Consider the following 15,340-nt stretch of genomic DNA (forward strand, 5'->3'; position numbering starts at 1 on the left):
GAATTTGACGCAGTTTTTAAAAAAGTCGTTACGCAGCAGTGACCTTTGCGCGATATTCTTCATAACACAAAAACAAACTCAAATGTTTTAAAAGTAATGTTAATGTATTTGAAATGAAAGATTCGAACAAATGTGCAAGTTTTTAGCCAACCGTTACACCGACAGTCGTCGGACGCGGCTTTGCTGCAGACGGTACTTGCTGAGCTCTTCCTCGTAAGCTTTCAGTTTCTTCTCATAGTCATCCTGTTCGTCTTCCATCTCCATAATTATTTGCTCTTTTGATTTCAGCTTATTCTCCAACGATGCCAGCTGATGAAAGGGGAAGAAAGCAAACGCAATGAGCAAAATTAAATGATGCCTTGATGTCAAACGGCGCTCAGGTGGGAATTGCCATCATTACCTGATGCTTGTAGGGCAGTACGACCAACTCTTTAGCACTCCGGATGCGCGTCTCGTACGATTCTTCCATCTTGGCAAAATGCTGCTGAAAATTATCCGTCAGCTCGTTGCGCAGCTGAAACTCCTGTATGGCCAGCTTCTTCTGCAGGCACACGATTTCCGCCGACTTTTGCTCGGCTTCCGCAACCAAACGATCATTTTCCAGCTTCAAGCTGCATGGGAAGACAACACAACCGTATTAGAAACTTGTCTCAAATTGGCAAAAAGAAAAATGCACCCCAAAGAAGGGGCTCACGTACCTCTCGTATTCCATCAGCAACCGGTGCGTGTCCACCTTCGCGGACGGGCTGCTGATGGCTTGCGAAAGGAAGAACGAGTAGCGCGTGCTGTGAGGCGCCTTCATAATCTTCGGATGCTTGCTAATGACGATCTGCTTCGCGATCGACGAAAAGTTCAGCACGTTCAGGTTTTCGTCGTAAAACTCCTCCGTGGGGTAGACGTTCACAATCATCGTCATCGGTTCCTTGCCCAGCAGGGCGGATTGGATGATCATGGTGAGCTTCGAGTCGCGAACCGGCACCAGCTCGTGCAGTTTCTTCGTTTTCTGATTCTTGTGCACCGTCTCCAGACAGCGGCCCAGCACCAGCAGCGAGGTGTTGATCTTTTGCGCCTCCTTCAACCGGTCGCCCACGGTGCCCGTTTTCTTGAGCCGCTCCGAGCCGGCGAGATCGCAAAACTTGTACACCGACTGGGAGATGCGCTGCGTCGCCATGGAGTGCGTGATGACGGTGACGGTGAAGATGCTGTGCGATCGGCTCGAGTTACTGTTCACGTCCGTCGCACCGTACGTCGCGCTCTGCAGCCCGTACTGCAGCAGGGCGTACGCGTCCTCCTTCGTCCCGGCGTACAGCGTCGACAGTCCCTTGATGTACGCGTTGCCATCGTTCGACAGCACCTTCATCGCTTTGCGCTTGCCATAATCGCCCTCCACGTTCAGCAGATCGTACACGTTCTCGTTGTAGATCTCGACGAACGAAATCCATATGAACACCCGCTTGTCGCCCATGTCCAGCGGCTCGAACTGGTGCTGCTGCTGGATGGTATCGCTGATGACTGTGCGGCTTTCTTCGCCTCCCTGTAGCCGGCTCTTGATCAGCCTCAGCTTGCGCAGCTCGTCCAGCACCGACTCGTCGCTCAGCGGTATCGGCTTCATGCACTCCATCTTGAGGCTCGGCTCGGTCGAGATGTTGTCGTACAGCTCCTCGTAGATCTGCTCGATCGAGCGCGGCACGATGCCGGGATTGGTTTCGTTGCCCAGTAGCGTGTACGTTTTGCCCGATCCGGACGTGCCGTACGTGAGAAAGGTAGCGCCCGGTTCACCGAGCGTTGGGCGAATGGTGGGCCGGATGCAGCAGTCGTAAACCTCCGCCTGGGACACATTCTCCTCGAACACGTTGCTAAATGTGTAGTGCTTTTGCGAGGCGGTGGATTGGCTCTCTCCCGGGCAGCGGGCTATCAGCACGTTATCCTTTATTTTGAACGCCATGCGTCCGCCGGTCTTGGTGCAGGGACGCAGCCGCAGACACACCTTGACCGTTTCCTCCTCCCGCGACTCAAGGTTAGCGCCGTCCTCCTCGTACTGATCCTCGGCCAGCTCTTCCAGCTCCGATGTGGACGGCATCCTGGACGATCCCTGGGGCAAAGACACACACGATTGACGATCATCAGCCAGTAATGTTTCCAACCGTACGCGACTGATAGGACGTGGACGCCGGCGGCGATCAACACTGCTTTCAATCGCGTTCAAAAATGAGGGTTGCGCACGTTTCATCTCTCCGAAGACATATACACACTGGACTGCAGAAGAAGCATAATCATTCGATCAGTGTCTCCACCAAAACCATCTCCATCACCAACTGTTCAGTCGAAATGAGCCATTCCACTTCGTAGCTAATGCTAATTGTAACGAATCGCATAGCCAAATCAAAGATGTTTCGAAAATGCCACGGGTTTTCAATGTTTTTGCCTACCAGTGGACCGGATTGGCAAAATGCTTCCATCCATTTTGTAGGTTGGTGCACCCCCCATCTGCTGGTAAATGAAGCGCACACACACTCGAACGAAACTGAGCGTCGGCACAACTGCCTGCTCGATAAAAGAAGCGCTAAACCAACTTTAAATCACACTTACCAGACAAAACACGGACGAAAACGTGCAAATAAAACAAATTTTCTCTTAACCTCCCACAAACAAGGGGCCTTTGCTCGCTGCGCCGTTGCTGTTCCTTCTGGGCGGCAGTTGACAGTTTTTTGTTCAAACCCACTGACAGCTGCTGTCAAAATGCCAGCACTCGAAAAAGAGCCAAAAAAAAAATGACAGCTCACCTTCGCTTGGCTTGTGCGCGATTTCGCTTCGCATTTCGTTTGTACGTACGTCGCGCTTCGCAGTTCCGAGTGTGTGTTTGCATTGAATTGAATTAACATCAGGTTCCCGGGCAGCACGCAGAACGCAGATTTCCCTTTTCCCGGCAGTGCGACAAACATGCGATTGGCACAATGACGACGGACGTAGTGAAAATAGAACGCACCGGCGTGCCGATGGCCATCGACGAGAGCACGAACGATGCGAGCGGTGCCAGCTTCAGCAGCGTCAGTGGTGGTGGTGGTGGTGGTGCAGCCGGTGTTGGCGGTGGCGGGACCGTCGCCGGAAGCGCAGCCGGAACACCGAGGGAATCGGCCAAATCGCAAAACCTGCGCCGCACCCTGGCCAAGCCAGCGATGGAGAAGGATAAGTGCAGCTTCCTGAACGATCTGCAGACATTTCACGAGAAGCACGGGTAAGGTTGGAGGAGGGCGCCGTTTTTTTTTGCGCAATGTTTACATCCGATGCAGGTGCACTTACTATGGCGTCCGGTTTTTTTTTGTTACCGCTTTGTTTCCGCAGCACACCGTACCTGAAGCTGCCAAAGATAAGCGGCAAGGATGTCGATCTACACAAACTCTACTCGATCGTTATTGGTCGGGGCGGATGGATGAAGGTATGAGCTATCGAACAGAAATGTTGTGCTGTTAATTGACACAGGCACACACGGTCACATTAATATACGCGCGCTCTTTATTCGTAGGTAAATGCTCGCGAAGACTGGGACGAGGTGATCGAAGAGCTGGATCTGCCGACCCGGTGTGTAAATAACGAGATTGCGCTGAAGCAAATATACATCCGTTACCTGGATCGGTACGAACGGGTGAATTTCCACGGCGAGGATAAAGACCCGGCAGAAGATGAGGACGACGAGAAGCGGCTTCATCGGCGCTGGTCGGTCCGAATGCTACACTCTACCCCGACCGTGTACAACCACCACCAACACAACGTGCCGGAAGGGTTGCGGTCCTCGTTGAAGCTTTCCGACGATCTCTACCGGGCGTCCGAGTATGACAAGCTGATACTGTCGCTGCTGTCGCCGCTACCGAACGAGCAGGACTTTGCCATCAACGTGTGCACGCTGATGTCCAACGAGAACAAGCACACGCTCAAGGTGGACAAGTGCCCGCGGCTGGTGTACGTGCTGCTCGCGCATGCCGGGGTGTTCAATCACTTCTCGCTGAGGGACACGTTCGACGAGTACTACTCGAACATTCGCAAGAATTCCTTGCAGCGCTTCTGGAAGGAGTGTCTGTTCGAGAAGCCGCAAGTGCTGGAATTGTCGCTGGAGGACTGCTTCGCAAAGATGGGCGCCGATCCGAGCGCACTGATCGCTTCCATCTATCAGCAGGACGAGCCGGACGAAGAAATGGACGGCAAGTCGGGCGGCAACGATGGTGGTGAAGCAGCAAAGCGTGCCGATAGCGATTTTGAAATCATGAAGGGACGATTAAGCACGGCAACGCTTCGTACCTTTCTCAGCCTCGGGACTGGCTTGGGAACGAACGATTACATCGGGCAGCGGGTGCTACAGATCGCGGCCATTTTCCGGAACTTGAGCTTCAACGAAGAAAATCTACCCGTACTGGGGCACAATCGTACGTTCATTCGCTTTCTGATCATGTGTGCCAACTCGCGGTGGAACAATCTCCACCACCTTGGGCTGGACATGCTGGGCAACATTGCGAACGAGATCGACATTAACGACCCGCAGTCGGATGAGGTGACGCGGTGCCTCGTGTCCACGCTGTCCGAAGGGCTGGAGGGTGCCGATCGGGGCGTCATCATCAGCTGCCTGGAGGTGCTGAGCAAGATCGCCCAGAAGGAGTCCAACGAGGAAAATCTGAACCGCTGCCTCAACCAGCAGCTGTACGATCAGATCTGTTTGTTTCTCTGCCTGAACGACATCATGCTGCTGCTGTACACGCTGGAATGCATCTACTCGCTCACGTCGATGGGCGAGAAACCATGCAACGCGATCATGCACATCCGCGGCGTGATCGATACGCTCGTATCGTTGGTGACGGTGGAGGCCCAAAGCTACGGGCCGGATGCGTGCATTCTGATGCGCGTGGTCGAAACCATCCCCGGCAATATGGCTACCCATCATGCGCAGGGAGCGTACTACGCGAATGCGGCCGGTCAGCCCGGTCAAGCCAATCCGCCGCCGCCGACGATGACACAACTTACCGTCCACAAAGACGCCGCACAGGTGCAGAGCGGTGGGCAGGGGCAAGTGGGTAACAATCCACACGTCGTCTACCCAACACCCGAAGTGCCGAAGCTTCCCTCGCTGACTGTCACCAGCAAACCGGTGCCATCTTCTCCACATGTACCGCAGCAGCCGGTGCAACAGCAACAGATCGTGCTGCAAGCTGGCACGGTGCAGACAGTAACCCAAAGCCACCCCGCGGGTGCTGGTCCCAATCCCCAAATCGTTACCGTGACACGTCCACCGGCAGCCGATTCTCCCCAGATCCCCGTGAACGTGATTGCCCGGCCCGATTCGACAGTGTCGGCAGCGCAGGCTATGCCATCGAACCAGCAGACGACGCTTACAGTGAATGCATCATCCCAACCCAACACGATACAGCAGCAACAAACCATCACTGTTGGTGGTGGTGGTGTTGGCGTGGTAGTGCATAGCCCGACCGCATCGCCGGCAGCTATCACTGCCAAACACATCCAGCAGCAGCAGGCGCAGGAAAGCGAGCAGTTTGCCTACGCTTGGCTGCGTGCATCGTTCGAGGCAGCGCCGGCCGTTCGAATGGATCAGCAGGAGCTGTACAAGCTCTATCTGGCCACCAATGGGAAGCTGGGCCGTAAGGTGGTGCTTCCCCAAACGCACTTTCCTCGCTGTGTACGGGCCGTTTTCGGTGGAACCGTTGGGCCAGTGCAGCTGAAAATAGAACAGAAAGGAATCGAAACGGTTGGATACTACTACGAAGGATTACGGCTCCGCGCCAAGCCATTGCCGATCGTTCACAAAGGCACTGTGTTGGTGAGTATGAGCAATGTGAACGTATCTTAATTTCTTCCTGTAATTCAGTCCCTACACAAAGCCGTTGCGTGTCATCGGACAAGAGAAGTTATCTGCTCTTTGGACTGTTTGTATTATACGTAGTTTTCATTAACATTTTGAAGTGCTATTTCTTCCATTAGATACTAACATATAATCACTTTACTTAGTTTTTTTTTGCAAATTTTAACCCTAATTAAATGCTAACACTTTTTCAAAAACATTCTATTTCTGCTCACGGCGCTTTCTGTGGTATTTCGTAGACACCAGCTGTAGAGTCCACTGCAGCTAGTACTACTAGCACTATCAGTAGCCTCATCACGTTGACAAAACAAGACGAACAACAACCTCACACCAAACTAACAACCCCAACCAGCGGCTGTACTGCTGTAATTACCGCCGTCACAACACAGCATGCTGCGACCACCGTTGGGCGAGAGCTGAGTTTCAGCTCATCCACTACCGTCAGTACGACAATCGCTAAACCCGCAACGGTCATCAGCAATGCAGGCACCGCTTCTGGACGGACAATCGTGTCCACTGGGCAAGAAACTTATCGCTCACTAGAAGTCATTCAAACAAGCTTATCCCAAGCAACACCGGCTACCTCCTCTCCTGGAACGTTCCGTTCCTCGTCGGTTATAGCAATGGCTCCACCGAGCAGTAACGCTTCGACCCCAGCCACCATGAAGCATCAACCACAAACCTCCGGGCAAACGGTATCCGTACTGCATAAAACGATACCGACACCACTTCAGGCGGTCAAATCGTCACAGCAACAAACGCAACCGCGGGCAGTGTTGCACTTTACACAAGCGCAATCGGTGAAAACAATCGATGGTTCTTCTCTCGGAGGTGCTTCCACGCCTTCGGTGGGCTCGGGTGGGTCCAGTACGATCGGCAAACAGCTCATAGTCACCCAAGTTGGGGGCAAAAACGTCCTAATCAATAAGGCGGCGGCCGGCGTAAGAAAGCATTCTTTCCTCTTTGCTCCGTTCGATGTTTTGTTTGTTTCGCTTTCAAGTGGGTTTCTCTTTCGTTGCATTGCATCGCAGAATATCGTTTGCATTGTGATTGTTTTTTTTAGCAGTTATCCTTGTTTCGTTCCGCTTACGCTTTTAGGGTCGCTTTTTAATGCTATTTTCTTATGTTGCTGCATGCTCGATGTAAATTAACTCGTTATTTCCATTTCGCTTGATTCAATGTGATGCGCTTGCAAATATTTAACATGTTATCTACCTTTCAATGAATTCTTCTTGCAGCAACAACACCAATACATACCGACGACACCTTCGTCGCCGCTGCTCCAGCAAGTCCTTAGCAGCGACCAGAAGAACAACGTGATCGTGGTAAACCAGACGACCATTTCCCCACAGCCGGCCGGGTCGCTGCACAGCAGTCCGGGTCCGAGTGCGCATCTGCAGACCGGCACCGGCACGACGACGATCATGAACCAGTCGGGCACGATCAGCTCGACGACGACGAACCCGTCCGCACTGATCAAGAGCCTGCTGGCGAACAAGGTAACGACGGCGGTCACCGATAGTACGCTCTCCGCTGCTACCGCTGGTTCCGCTGCTGCTGCCGCTGCTGCTCCTTACTCCAGTAGTTTGTCCACTACTACCATCACCAACTCTCCTACTACCAATTGTTTGATTGCACCGAATGTTAACGTGCATCAGGTAACAGTAACAGTTAGCATTTAACATCGTAGGACAAACTAAGACCGCTTGTGTGTGCGTATATGCGTGTGTGAGTATGTGTGAGATAAAACGAAACAATGGTAAAGATTTGATGGCCTCCTCCTCTTTACCCGATTGTCCTTCGTTTAATTTGAATGTGCATGTTGTTATCAATTTGCAGCAAGAGAAGCATTAATTGTAGCCATTTGTTTGTTTGCGTTTTTCCGTTAAAATGATTAATCAGGAAGTGTGAAGCCTAAAACAAAGCATGTCTAAAATTTGCCACTAACAAATAGAAGAATCATGTAAAACGTGTCAATTTGTTTTGACGCAAATCCTCGCAGCGTGTGTGCCGAGTTGTTCAAACGATACAGGCGGTCCCCGAGATACACGGTACCTCTTATACGCGGATTCGGAGATACGCGGTTTTCTAAATTTGACAATTCTTTGAGCAAATTGTACTGATTTGACACATCAATTGCAAATTGCCAAATAATTTCCGTTTTGATCGAATGTTAAAAACTATTTCAAAAGGTTTAAAACAGTTATATGCAGTCAGAATCATATCAAATAGTTCATAAAGTGACTAAAACCACCCCCTACTTGCAAATTAACACGAAAATTTGTGATATTTTAGCTGGAAATCACGAGATTCGACTTACGCGGAAATTCGAGATACGCGGTATTTTGCGGCCGTTTTCGGTCCCCATTAACCGTGTATCTCGGGGACCGCCTGTATTTGCTTTCAATGATTAATGTTTACTTTCGCAGTTGAGTACCAGTGGCGTAAAATGTCACTGTCAATGTCATTAAAAAGTCTGACTGAAACAGAATTACATAACATGTAATGTTACAAAATACATGCTTCGTGACATTTTTGCGATCATCGCTTGGTCAGTCACTATGTCATGATTTTTTTTCACTGTGATCAGTTCTGCAAAATGTAACTGACATAGTCACGACAAAATCCTGCTGAAACAAAATCATGTCAGCGTCACGTGCTCTACTGTAATGATCAGAGGTGAGACTCAAACAGTTGGTGCGACCATCACATGCTTGGTGACATTGTGTGCAACCAACTCATTTTTTCAGTCAAATGGTCGCGACATTTTTTGTCGATGATCATCACGATAGTCATGGGAGATATCCGGTGCGTGCGAGTGGTCCCAAGCAACAAAATGAGCATATTTTCTTGCTCTGTATGACCCAACAGATCATCAAAATCGGACAGAGCGAGAAAGCCTACTCATTTTGTTGCTTGGGACTACACGCCAAGTAAATTCCAAGAATTCCGTGATTATCACCGACAGAAAATGTCGTCACCAAGTGAGTGACCAAGAGTTTGGTGCTACAAAAAATGTCACCAAGCATGTGATTGGTCCTTCAACTGGATGAGTCTCACTCCTGACCATCACAGTTGTGTACGTGAGCTGACTTGAACTTCGTTTCAGTTATCAGTGTTGGTGACTGAAACAATGATAGTTGGCAGCACTGTTCACTCCGATAAAAAGTCATGATTATGCTTGCGCCGGCATTAAGCTCAGCTTGTCAGTCAGAGTTTAGCGTTGGACTCAAGCAATCGTATATCGCGCACTTTCGCGTATATCAAATGCACTTTCATTGAGTATCAACAATGATCATCAAGCTACGACGGATATGTTCATTGTTTTCGGTTGTGATTATCACGTGATTCTCATGACATTTTGCTGCACTGGTTCAGTCACACTGTGTATTTTGTGCGTGAATGTAACCATGTATGTTTGCGTTTTGAGTGAAACTGACGATAACTTTTACAGGATAGGGCGTACCATTACCATGGGTGCATTGCAGTTTAATATAATCCATTTTTCAACCTTCCCCTTTTGATCAATGTTGCGCAGGTCGTCCAGAGGCAGCAGATGCAGAAGCAAAAGCAACTGATCGAACAGAAGCTGCTTTCCAACAGCCCCATCAATCCGTCGGTCGTCGTTACGTCGAACAATCCGAACAATCTCACCAACATCAAGGTGGGCAACTCGACCATCTCGATCAAGCCGGGCACGCTGCCCACCAACACGGTCATAACGGCAACCAATCCGCACGAAACATCGTTTAACGCACCGCCACCGCTGGCACCGCTCAGCCAGACGGGCATCCAGCAGGGCACGATCATCAAAACGATTGCGGCCGCCCCGCACGATCCGTCCCAGCACCATATGGGGTCGCCGGGCGGTAGTAAGCTGCTGCCCAACAAGGTACTGTCGGAGCTGCTGGAAAAGAAGCCGGGCGAAATGATCATTGCCGGCGAGACCACGATTAAGCGCAAGTACGACGTGACGGACACATCGATGGAGCCGCCCGTAAAGCGCATGGAAGGTGGCACGAAAACAGCCGACCTGTACGCCGAGCTGGCCGGCTCGATAACGGAGGGGGAGGATGTGGAGGAGCAGACAACAGCAACAGCAGCAGCAGCAGCGCAAGAAGCGGAACAGCAAGCGGCTAAGCTTAAGCTGCAACAAATAGCGCAACAGCAGCAACAACAACAACAACAACACCTCGTGCAACAGCAGCACCAGCAACAGCAGCAGCAACAACAACAGCAACAACAACAGCAACAACAAATGATAACGATGCCCGTATCGATGCAGCGACAGATCATCGTTACGCCCAACAGTGCCCAGCCGATGATCATCTCCACACCCACCGCAAACGTGGGCAGCAATCCGGTCCAGCAGCAGCAACAACAGCAGCTAACGTCGCAAACGACGGCCACCATCAAGACGGACAGTGGCTACCAAACCGTACCGATCATACTGCAGCACAATGCGATGGGTGGTGGTGGCACGCTGCAGCTACAGAAGGCGACGGCAGCGCCGGGCGGAGCGCTCATGCAATCCTCCGTACTGGCTGCCCCGCAGCATCCGCAACCGACGCAGTACATCCTTGCCACCAACCCTCAAGGACAGACGTACGTGGTGGCCCAGCAGCCACAACCGCAGCCCCAGCTGCAGCAAACGGTACTGCTCGCCCAGGGCCAACAGCACGGCGGCACTGGACAAAAGACGATCATCATCGTGCAGCAGCAGCCGCAGCAGCAGCAGCCAACCGCCACGTCCCTTCCGCAAATGACGATGCAGAGCGCGATGGGCCCGAATCAGGGTGGGCAAACGACGCAGAAGATTTTCCTCAACCAGCAGGGCCAGCAGATACTGATGACGCAGCTCCCGCGCCAGATGATCGTAAGCCACGCGGGGCCATCGGTGTCCGGTGGTGCCACGATCATCACATCCAGCGCTCCGACGATGATGCCGGGCAGCAACACCGGTACCACGATGATTGCAACGGGCGGGGGCGGTGGTGCCGTTGGTGGTGGTGGCACCATCATCGAAAAGAAACCGATCTACATCACCACGAATGCACAGGGCAATACGATCAGCTTCGAGGGGCCACCGCAGCAGCTGCAGATGCAAACGATACAGGCCGGAAGTGCGGTCGGCGGCGGTGGTGGTGGTACGTACCAGATCAAACAGTACGGAAATGTGCAGCAGCAGCAGCAGCAACAGCAGCAGCACATTATTCAACAGGCGAATCTTTCGACCGGAGGGCCCGTCGGTCAGCAGACGATTCAGTTCATCCAGCAGCCCGGTACGGTCGTACAGACGCAAGGGCATCTAGCCTCGGCAGCGCAAAGCATGCAACCGCAGCAAATTGTGTTCCAAACGCATGGCGGAGGAACGGGCAGCGGTACCGCGCAGATCATCCAGCAACAAATCATTCAAGCGGCACCGTCGGGCCAGCACGCAGGCCAACATATCGTCCAGAAAGTGTTGCACCAACAGCAACCGACCCAGCAGCAGCAGCAGCAACACCATCTAATACACACCATCAAGGGGAACCAGTCACAAATGATAACCGTGCAGCAGCAGAAACAGCCCATGGCAACCATTACGTCGCAGCAGGCGCATCCGCAACCGTCAACCTCACAGTTGCCATCGACACTTTCGATCCAGCGGCAAACGGTCGGCGGTAGTTCACTGTCGCAGACGCTCGTTCCACCCAAACCTGTGCCCGTACCGAATGTGGGCCCCACGGTAGTGTCTTCGGCGCCTCCTGCACCTACACCCGGCCTTCCGGGTGGCAAGCAGCAATACTTTCAGGTGGTGCAGCAGAAAATATCTCCCGCACCATCGCAGGGAGCAGGCGGCGGCAACACTGCGCAGCAGGGTACTCAACAGCATCTTCGACACATGGCGGGCCCAAGTGGCTCTACCGTCACGTCGCAGGGTGGTCAGCAGTCGCTAGTGCCCTCAATAACGGTTACAGCGATTCCGGCACATTCGGCAACAACACCAACCACCACCAGCACGATCACGAGCGGACAGTTCGCCGCGTCCCTTATGGCCCAGGCAGCCGGACTAAACGTCCCCGTTACAACGACTACGTCAGCAACAGTATCAGCAGCCACAGCGTCCTCTATATCCACTTCTTCTGTCCCTGCTGCTGTTTCTGCTCAACCAACAGTAACAGCGCAACCGCCAGCACCACCACCACCACCACCGATTGCGAACACAATCACGATTCCGGTGTCGGTTGCGACGGCCAACGGCGGTACGTCCACCTCCATCCAGATGATCCCTGCTATGGACCCGCAAAAGATCGTCGACGAGGACGTCGATCCGAGCTGGCCGTGGGTGTGCGATTGGCGCGGCTGCCCGAGGAAAAAGTTCCAGTCCGCGACGGAGGTGTTCCGGCACGCCTGCACCGTCCACTGTCCCGATACGGTGGATGTGTCCGCCGACATCTACTGCCAGTGGGGCCCCGGGCCGAATTTGTGCGACAATTTGCCGCGCAAGCGGTTCTCCCTCATGACGCATCTGCTCGATCGGCACTGCACGGCGGATGTGAGTATTTTCGTTCGATTGTTTGTAGTTTTGTGCAGCATTGGTAAAATAATGTTCTCTCTCGCTCTCTCTCCCTCGTTAGTCATTTAAAACGGCCGTACAAAGACGTCTTGCCGGTGGTCCACAGCAACCGGTACAACCGTACCCGGTGACTCTGATACGTCAGCCAGCACCGGCCAATGCAGCGATCGCAAACAGTAGCAGTGCATCGGCAGCACCGTCATCGGCGGGTGATCGAGGATCTCCGGCACCGGCCTCCTGCACCAAGGTGGAGTCGACCGGTGGCACATCGGAGGGCAGCAGCGGCAGCGGCAGCAGCAGCATGAACGGACCCGGTCAACTGTCGGCAGCGGGCCCGGCAGCGATGCATGCCATCAAGCGCTACTCAATGGATTACGTCAACTCGAAGGAATTCCAGGTACGGCGGCGGGTTGCGGTGACGTTGTGATGGCTTGGGCTGGACACGCTTGTAAATATTTGCTTTCTCTTTTTTTTTTGGTAATAGGATGAAATGGAAGGTCCTGTGACGAAAAGTATTCGGCTCACGTCCGCCCTGATCCTGCGGAATCTGGTTGTTTACACAAATTCCGCCAAAAGGTAAGTGGAGGAGTAGCGCAGTGTGACCTTGAAATGGCCTTCTTTTTTCTTACATTAATCCCCCTTATTTCATCTCTGTTTTCGCATGTACAGAAGCCTTCGTATGTACGAAGCACACCTGGCCGGTGTCGCACTTAGCAATGTCGAGTCGAGCCGCACGGTAGCGCAGCTACTGTTTGAAATGAACGACACGGGGCCCAACTACTGAGAACCGTCGATCTCTGCTGCACCCAGATCCCAGAGGTATTAAAGGAATTTCAACGCTGATGACGACGTTATTTTAATGTTAAACTATGCATTTTATCTTATTCTTAACGTGTTGCTGATGCACGCGAGAAACACGCAAAATAAGAAGCGAGCCTTATGAAACACATTTCTTCTTTTCGTTTACCGCACACCATTGCGTCGTTGAGGTTGCGTTTGTAAAATATAAAGTGCATGTTTCTTTTTTTTTTTTACACAGATGCGTACTATTATAAGCTAGCAGAGTATCAAAGAACTTCAAGTCAAAGTATAATAAAAAAAACGGGAATAACACAGTTGACAAATGATTGAGTGCTACAAAGAAATTATGAGTCGTCTGTGAACTTTTTCTTGTGGTGCATAGCTTTTCCTGAGAAATTGTATCCAATTTAAGATAGCAGCAAGATAGTAGTAGTGTTGTTCCCATACGTGCCAAAGCAGAACTCTTCTACCTTAATTCCGTTTCTATTTATGTCAGCTGTCTTGTTGTCATGTTGCGTGTGTCCGGTTTATCGTACGCATCGAGAAAAGAGGGAACATTATCGAGTTCTACGATCGGTCGATTCAAAACATTGACACACGCTGTGCCTACGCACAGCTTCGGGGTGACAACATTTTCATTAGTTTAAATTGTTCGACCACCTTTCCCTTGCGCAAGACACGTACGTACTAACGGTATCGTTCGCGTTGTATCGGTTCATTCCGGACATCTGTCAAGAAAGCGGGCCATTTGGTAATTGGGACATGTCTGCACTGTTCATCGCAGTAGCTGTCGGTTGCTATAACGACCCTCGTGCCTAGCTCACAGAGTGTGCTTCTGCTGCCAGTACGATTTTCTTTCATAGACGGGACCGTCCTTGCAGCAATTTCTTCGTTCTAAAGATTAAAGAAGCCATAATCAAAACCGGGTTTGTTTTAAAATTGGCACTCTAAGTAACTACAGCCTTTTTATTTTTATTGCCGGGATGTTGGTACGTTTCCTTTACATACACAGTGGTGTGGTGATTGCGTTTCGGACTTTTTGCAATGCAAAAAAGCCGCAAAACTTCGGGAGAGGAGCGTGTGGTTTTAGCGAAGTGTAGGACGGGTAAGGGGGAAGTAGGAAGGATTCGTGTGTGTTTTGTGCGTGAGCACGGGTTTCCCACCCCTTCCTAATACCGGCTTACACGCGGCTGGGCGGCTTGCAGGTCGGGGTCCACTCCCAGTCGAACCAGTTGATGCAGGTACGGGTGGCACCGTTGAACATACCCTCGGTCGGGCAGCGACGGTAGGTGGCGGGCGTGTTGGCAGTCTCGCACTCCCAGTAGGCGGTGGGGTCCCAGTTGTTACGCCACAGGCGGGCCGTCATTTCCTCAGCATTGCAGAGCGGCTGACCGTCGGAATCGTCACGGACGCAGCCATTCTGGCCGAGGGCCAGTGCGACGAACAGCGCGAGAGCGGCGAAGAACAGGACAGCTGCAAAGGTAAGGGTGAGAAAATTAGATGCGATCCTGGGGCACAGGCGAGAGGGGGAACCCCATACCCTTCATGGTGACGGGTTGTAGCAAGCTGGAGCTTATTGGGCTGCGATGGAAACACTTAGCGGACCAGATCGTGGTACTGCTAAAGCTGGAAGGTGGATACTGACTACTGGTCGGTGGTGCACCGCTGTTATATATTGCAGGATCGACATGTCCCACAATGGCCAGAACTCCCCTCAGACATCAGGCTCGGGCACAGGGGCGAGTGTCTTTGGTCTGGCATAACCAAAACAAAAAAAAATGCTAGCGAGACAGAATGATACGCGATGTCTAACTATCGTGTGGGAGCATCTCGATAAGATAGTGAGTCTACCTCGCGATCAGATATCGGAATAGACTCGGACCACACACCGCGGTCTCAGGTACCACTGACAGGAAGATACGTAGGCAGGTTAGTTCCAGATCTTCACCTGAAACTGCTGATAGCGTCGAATATCTTGAGAAAGTCAGCCAAGAACATGTTGAAGAGAAGGTGAAGAAGAGCAGCGTAGTACGAAAAGAACGATAAGTTAGTACACCGATGTTTGTTGTTGCTATTGCTATTTCCCGTCTTTAGCGCACTGACCTTCATCTGCCATC

General features: G+C 51.9%; 3 protein-coding genes across 6 annotated transcripts; 1 reads left to right on the plus strand and 2 right to left on the minus strand.

Moving 5' to 3' along the window:
• Positions 1–83: 83 nt before the first annotated feature.
• LOC120948296 (kinesin-like protein subito) lies at positions 84–2,697 on the minus strand. Of its 2 annotated transcripts, none has more exons than XM_049607457.1 (4): positions 2,590–2,697; positions 699–2,092; positions 401–611; positions 84–309 (listed from the first exon to the last, which is right to left on the minus strand). In XM_049607457.1, the coding sequence occupies exons 2-4, from the start codon at positions 2,078–2,080 to the stop codon at positions 154–156; spliced, it is 1,749 nt and encodes a 582-aa protein (XP_049463414.1). In that variant the 5' UTR covers positions 2,081–2,092; positions 2,590–2,697; the 3' UTR covers positions 84–153. The 2 variants fall into 2 exon arrangements, with proteins under 2 accessions (XP_049463414.1, XP_040220401.2); XM_040364467.2 differs by having other exon boundaries at positions 699–2,256.
• Positions 2,698–2,794: 97 nt separating this feature from the next.
• LOC120948294 (AT-rich interactive domain-containing protein 2) lies at positions 2,795–13,537 on the plus strand. 3 transcript variants are annotated; one of them, XM_040364465.2, is made up of 9 exons: positions 2,795–3,235; positions 3,343–3,436; positions 3,524–5,821; positions 6,103–6,804; positions 7,102–7,521; positions 9,402–12,401; positions 12,484–12,819; positions 12,907–12,998; positions 13,092–13,537. In XM_040364465.2, the coding sequence occupies exons 1-9, from the start codon at positions 2,955–2,957 to the stop codon at positions 13,204–13,206; spliced, it is 7,338 nt and encodes a 2,445-aa protein (XP_040220399.2). In that variant the 5' UTR covers positions 2,795–2,954; the 3' UTR covers positions 13,207–13,537. The 3 variants fall into 3 exon arrangements, with proteins under 3 accessions (XP_040220399.2, XP_049463393.1, XP_049463394.1); XM_049607436.1 differs by having other exon boundaries at positions 7,102–7,362; XM_049607437.1 differs by lacking the exon at positions 6,103–6,804.
• Positions 13,538–14,150: 613 nt separating this feature from the next.
• LOC120952721 (uncharacterized) lies at positions 14,151–14,892 on the minus strand. Its single transcript, XM_040372191.2, has 2 exons — positions 14,764–14,892; positions 14,151–14,696 (listed from the first exon to the last, which is right to left on the minus strand). The coding sequence occupies exons 1-2, from the start codon at positions 14,768–14,770 to the stop codon at positions 14,404–14,406; spliced, it is 300 nt and encodes a 99-aa protein (XP_040228125.1). The 5' UTR covers positions 14,771–14,892; the 3' UTR covers positions 14,151–14,403.
• Positions 14,893–15,340: the final 448 nt, after the last annotated feature.

This window comes from Anopheles coluzzii, chromosome 2 (genome assembly GCF_943734685.1).
Source record: "Anopheles coluzzii chromosome 2, AcolN3, whole genome shotgun sequence".
NCBI lineage: Eukaryota > Metazoa > Arthropoda > Insecta > Diptera > Culicidae > Anopheles > Anopheles coluzzii.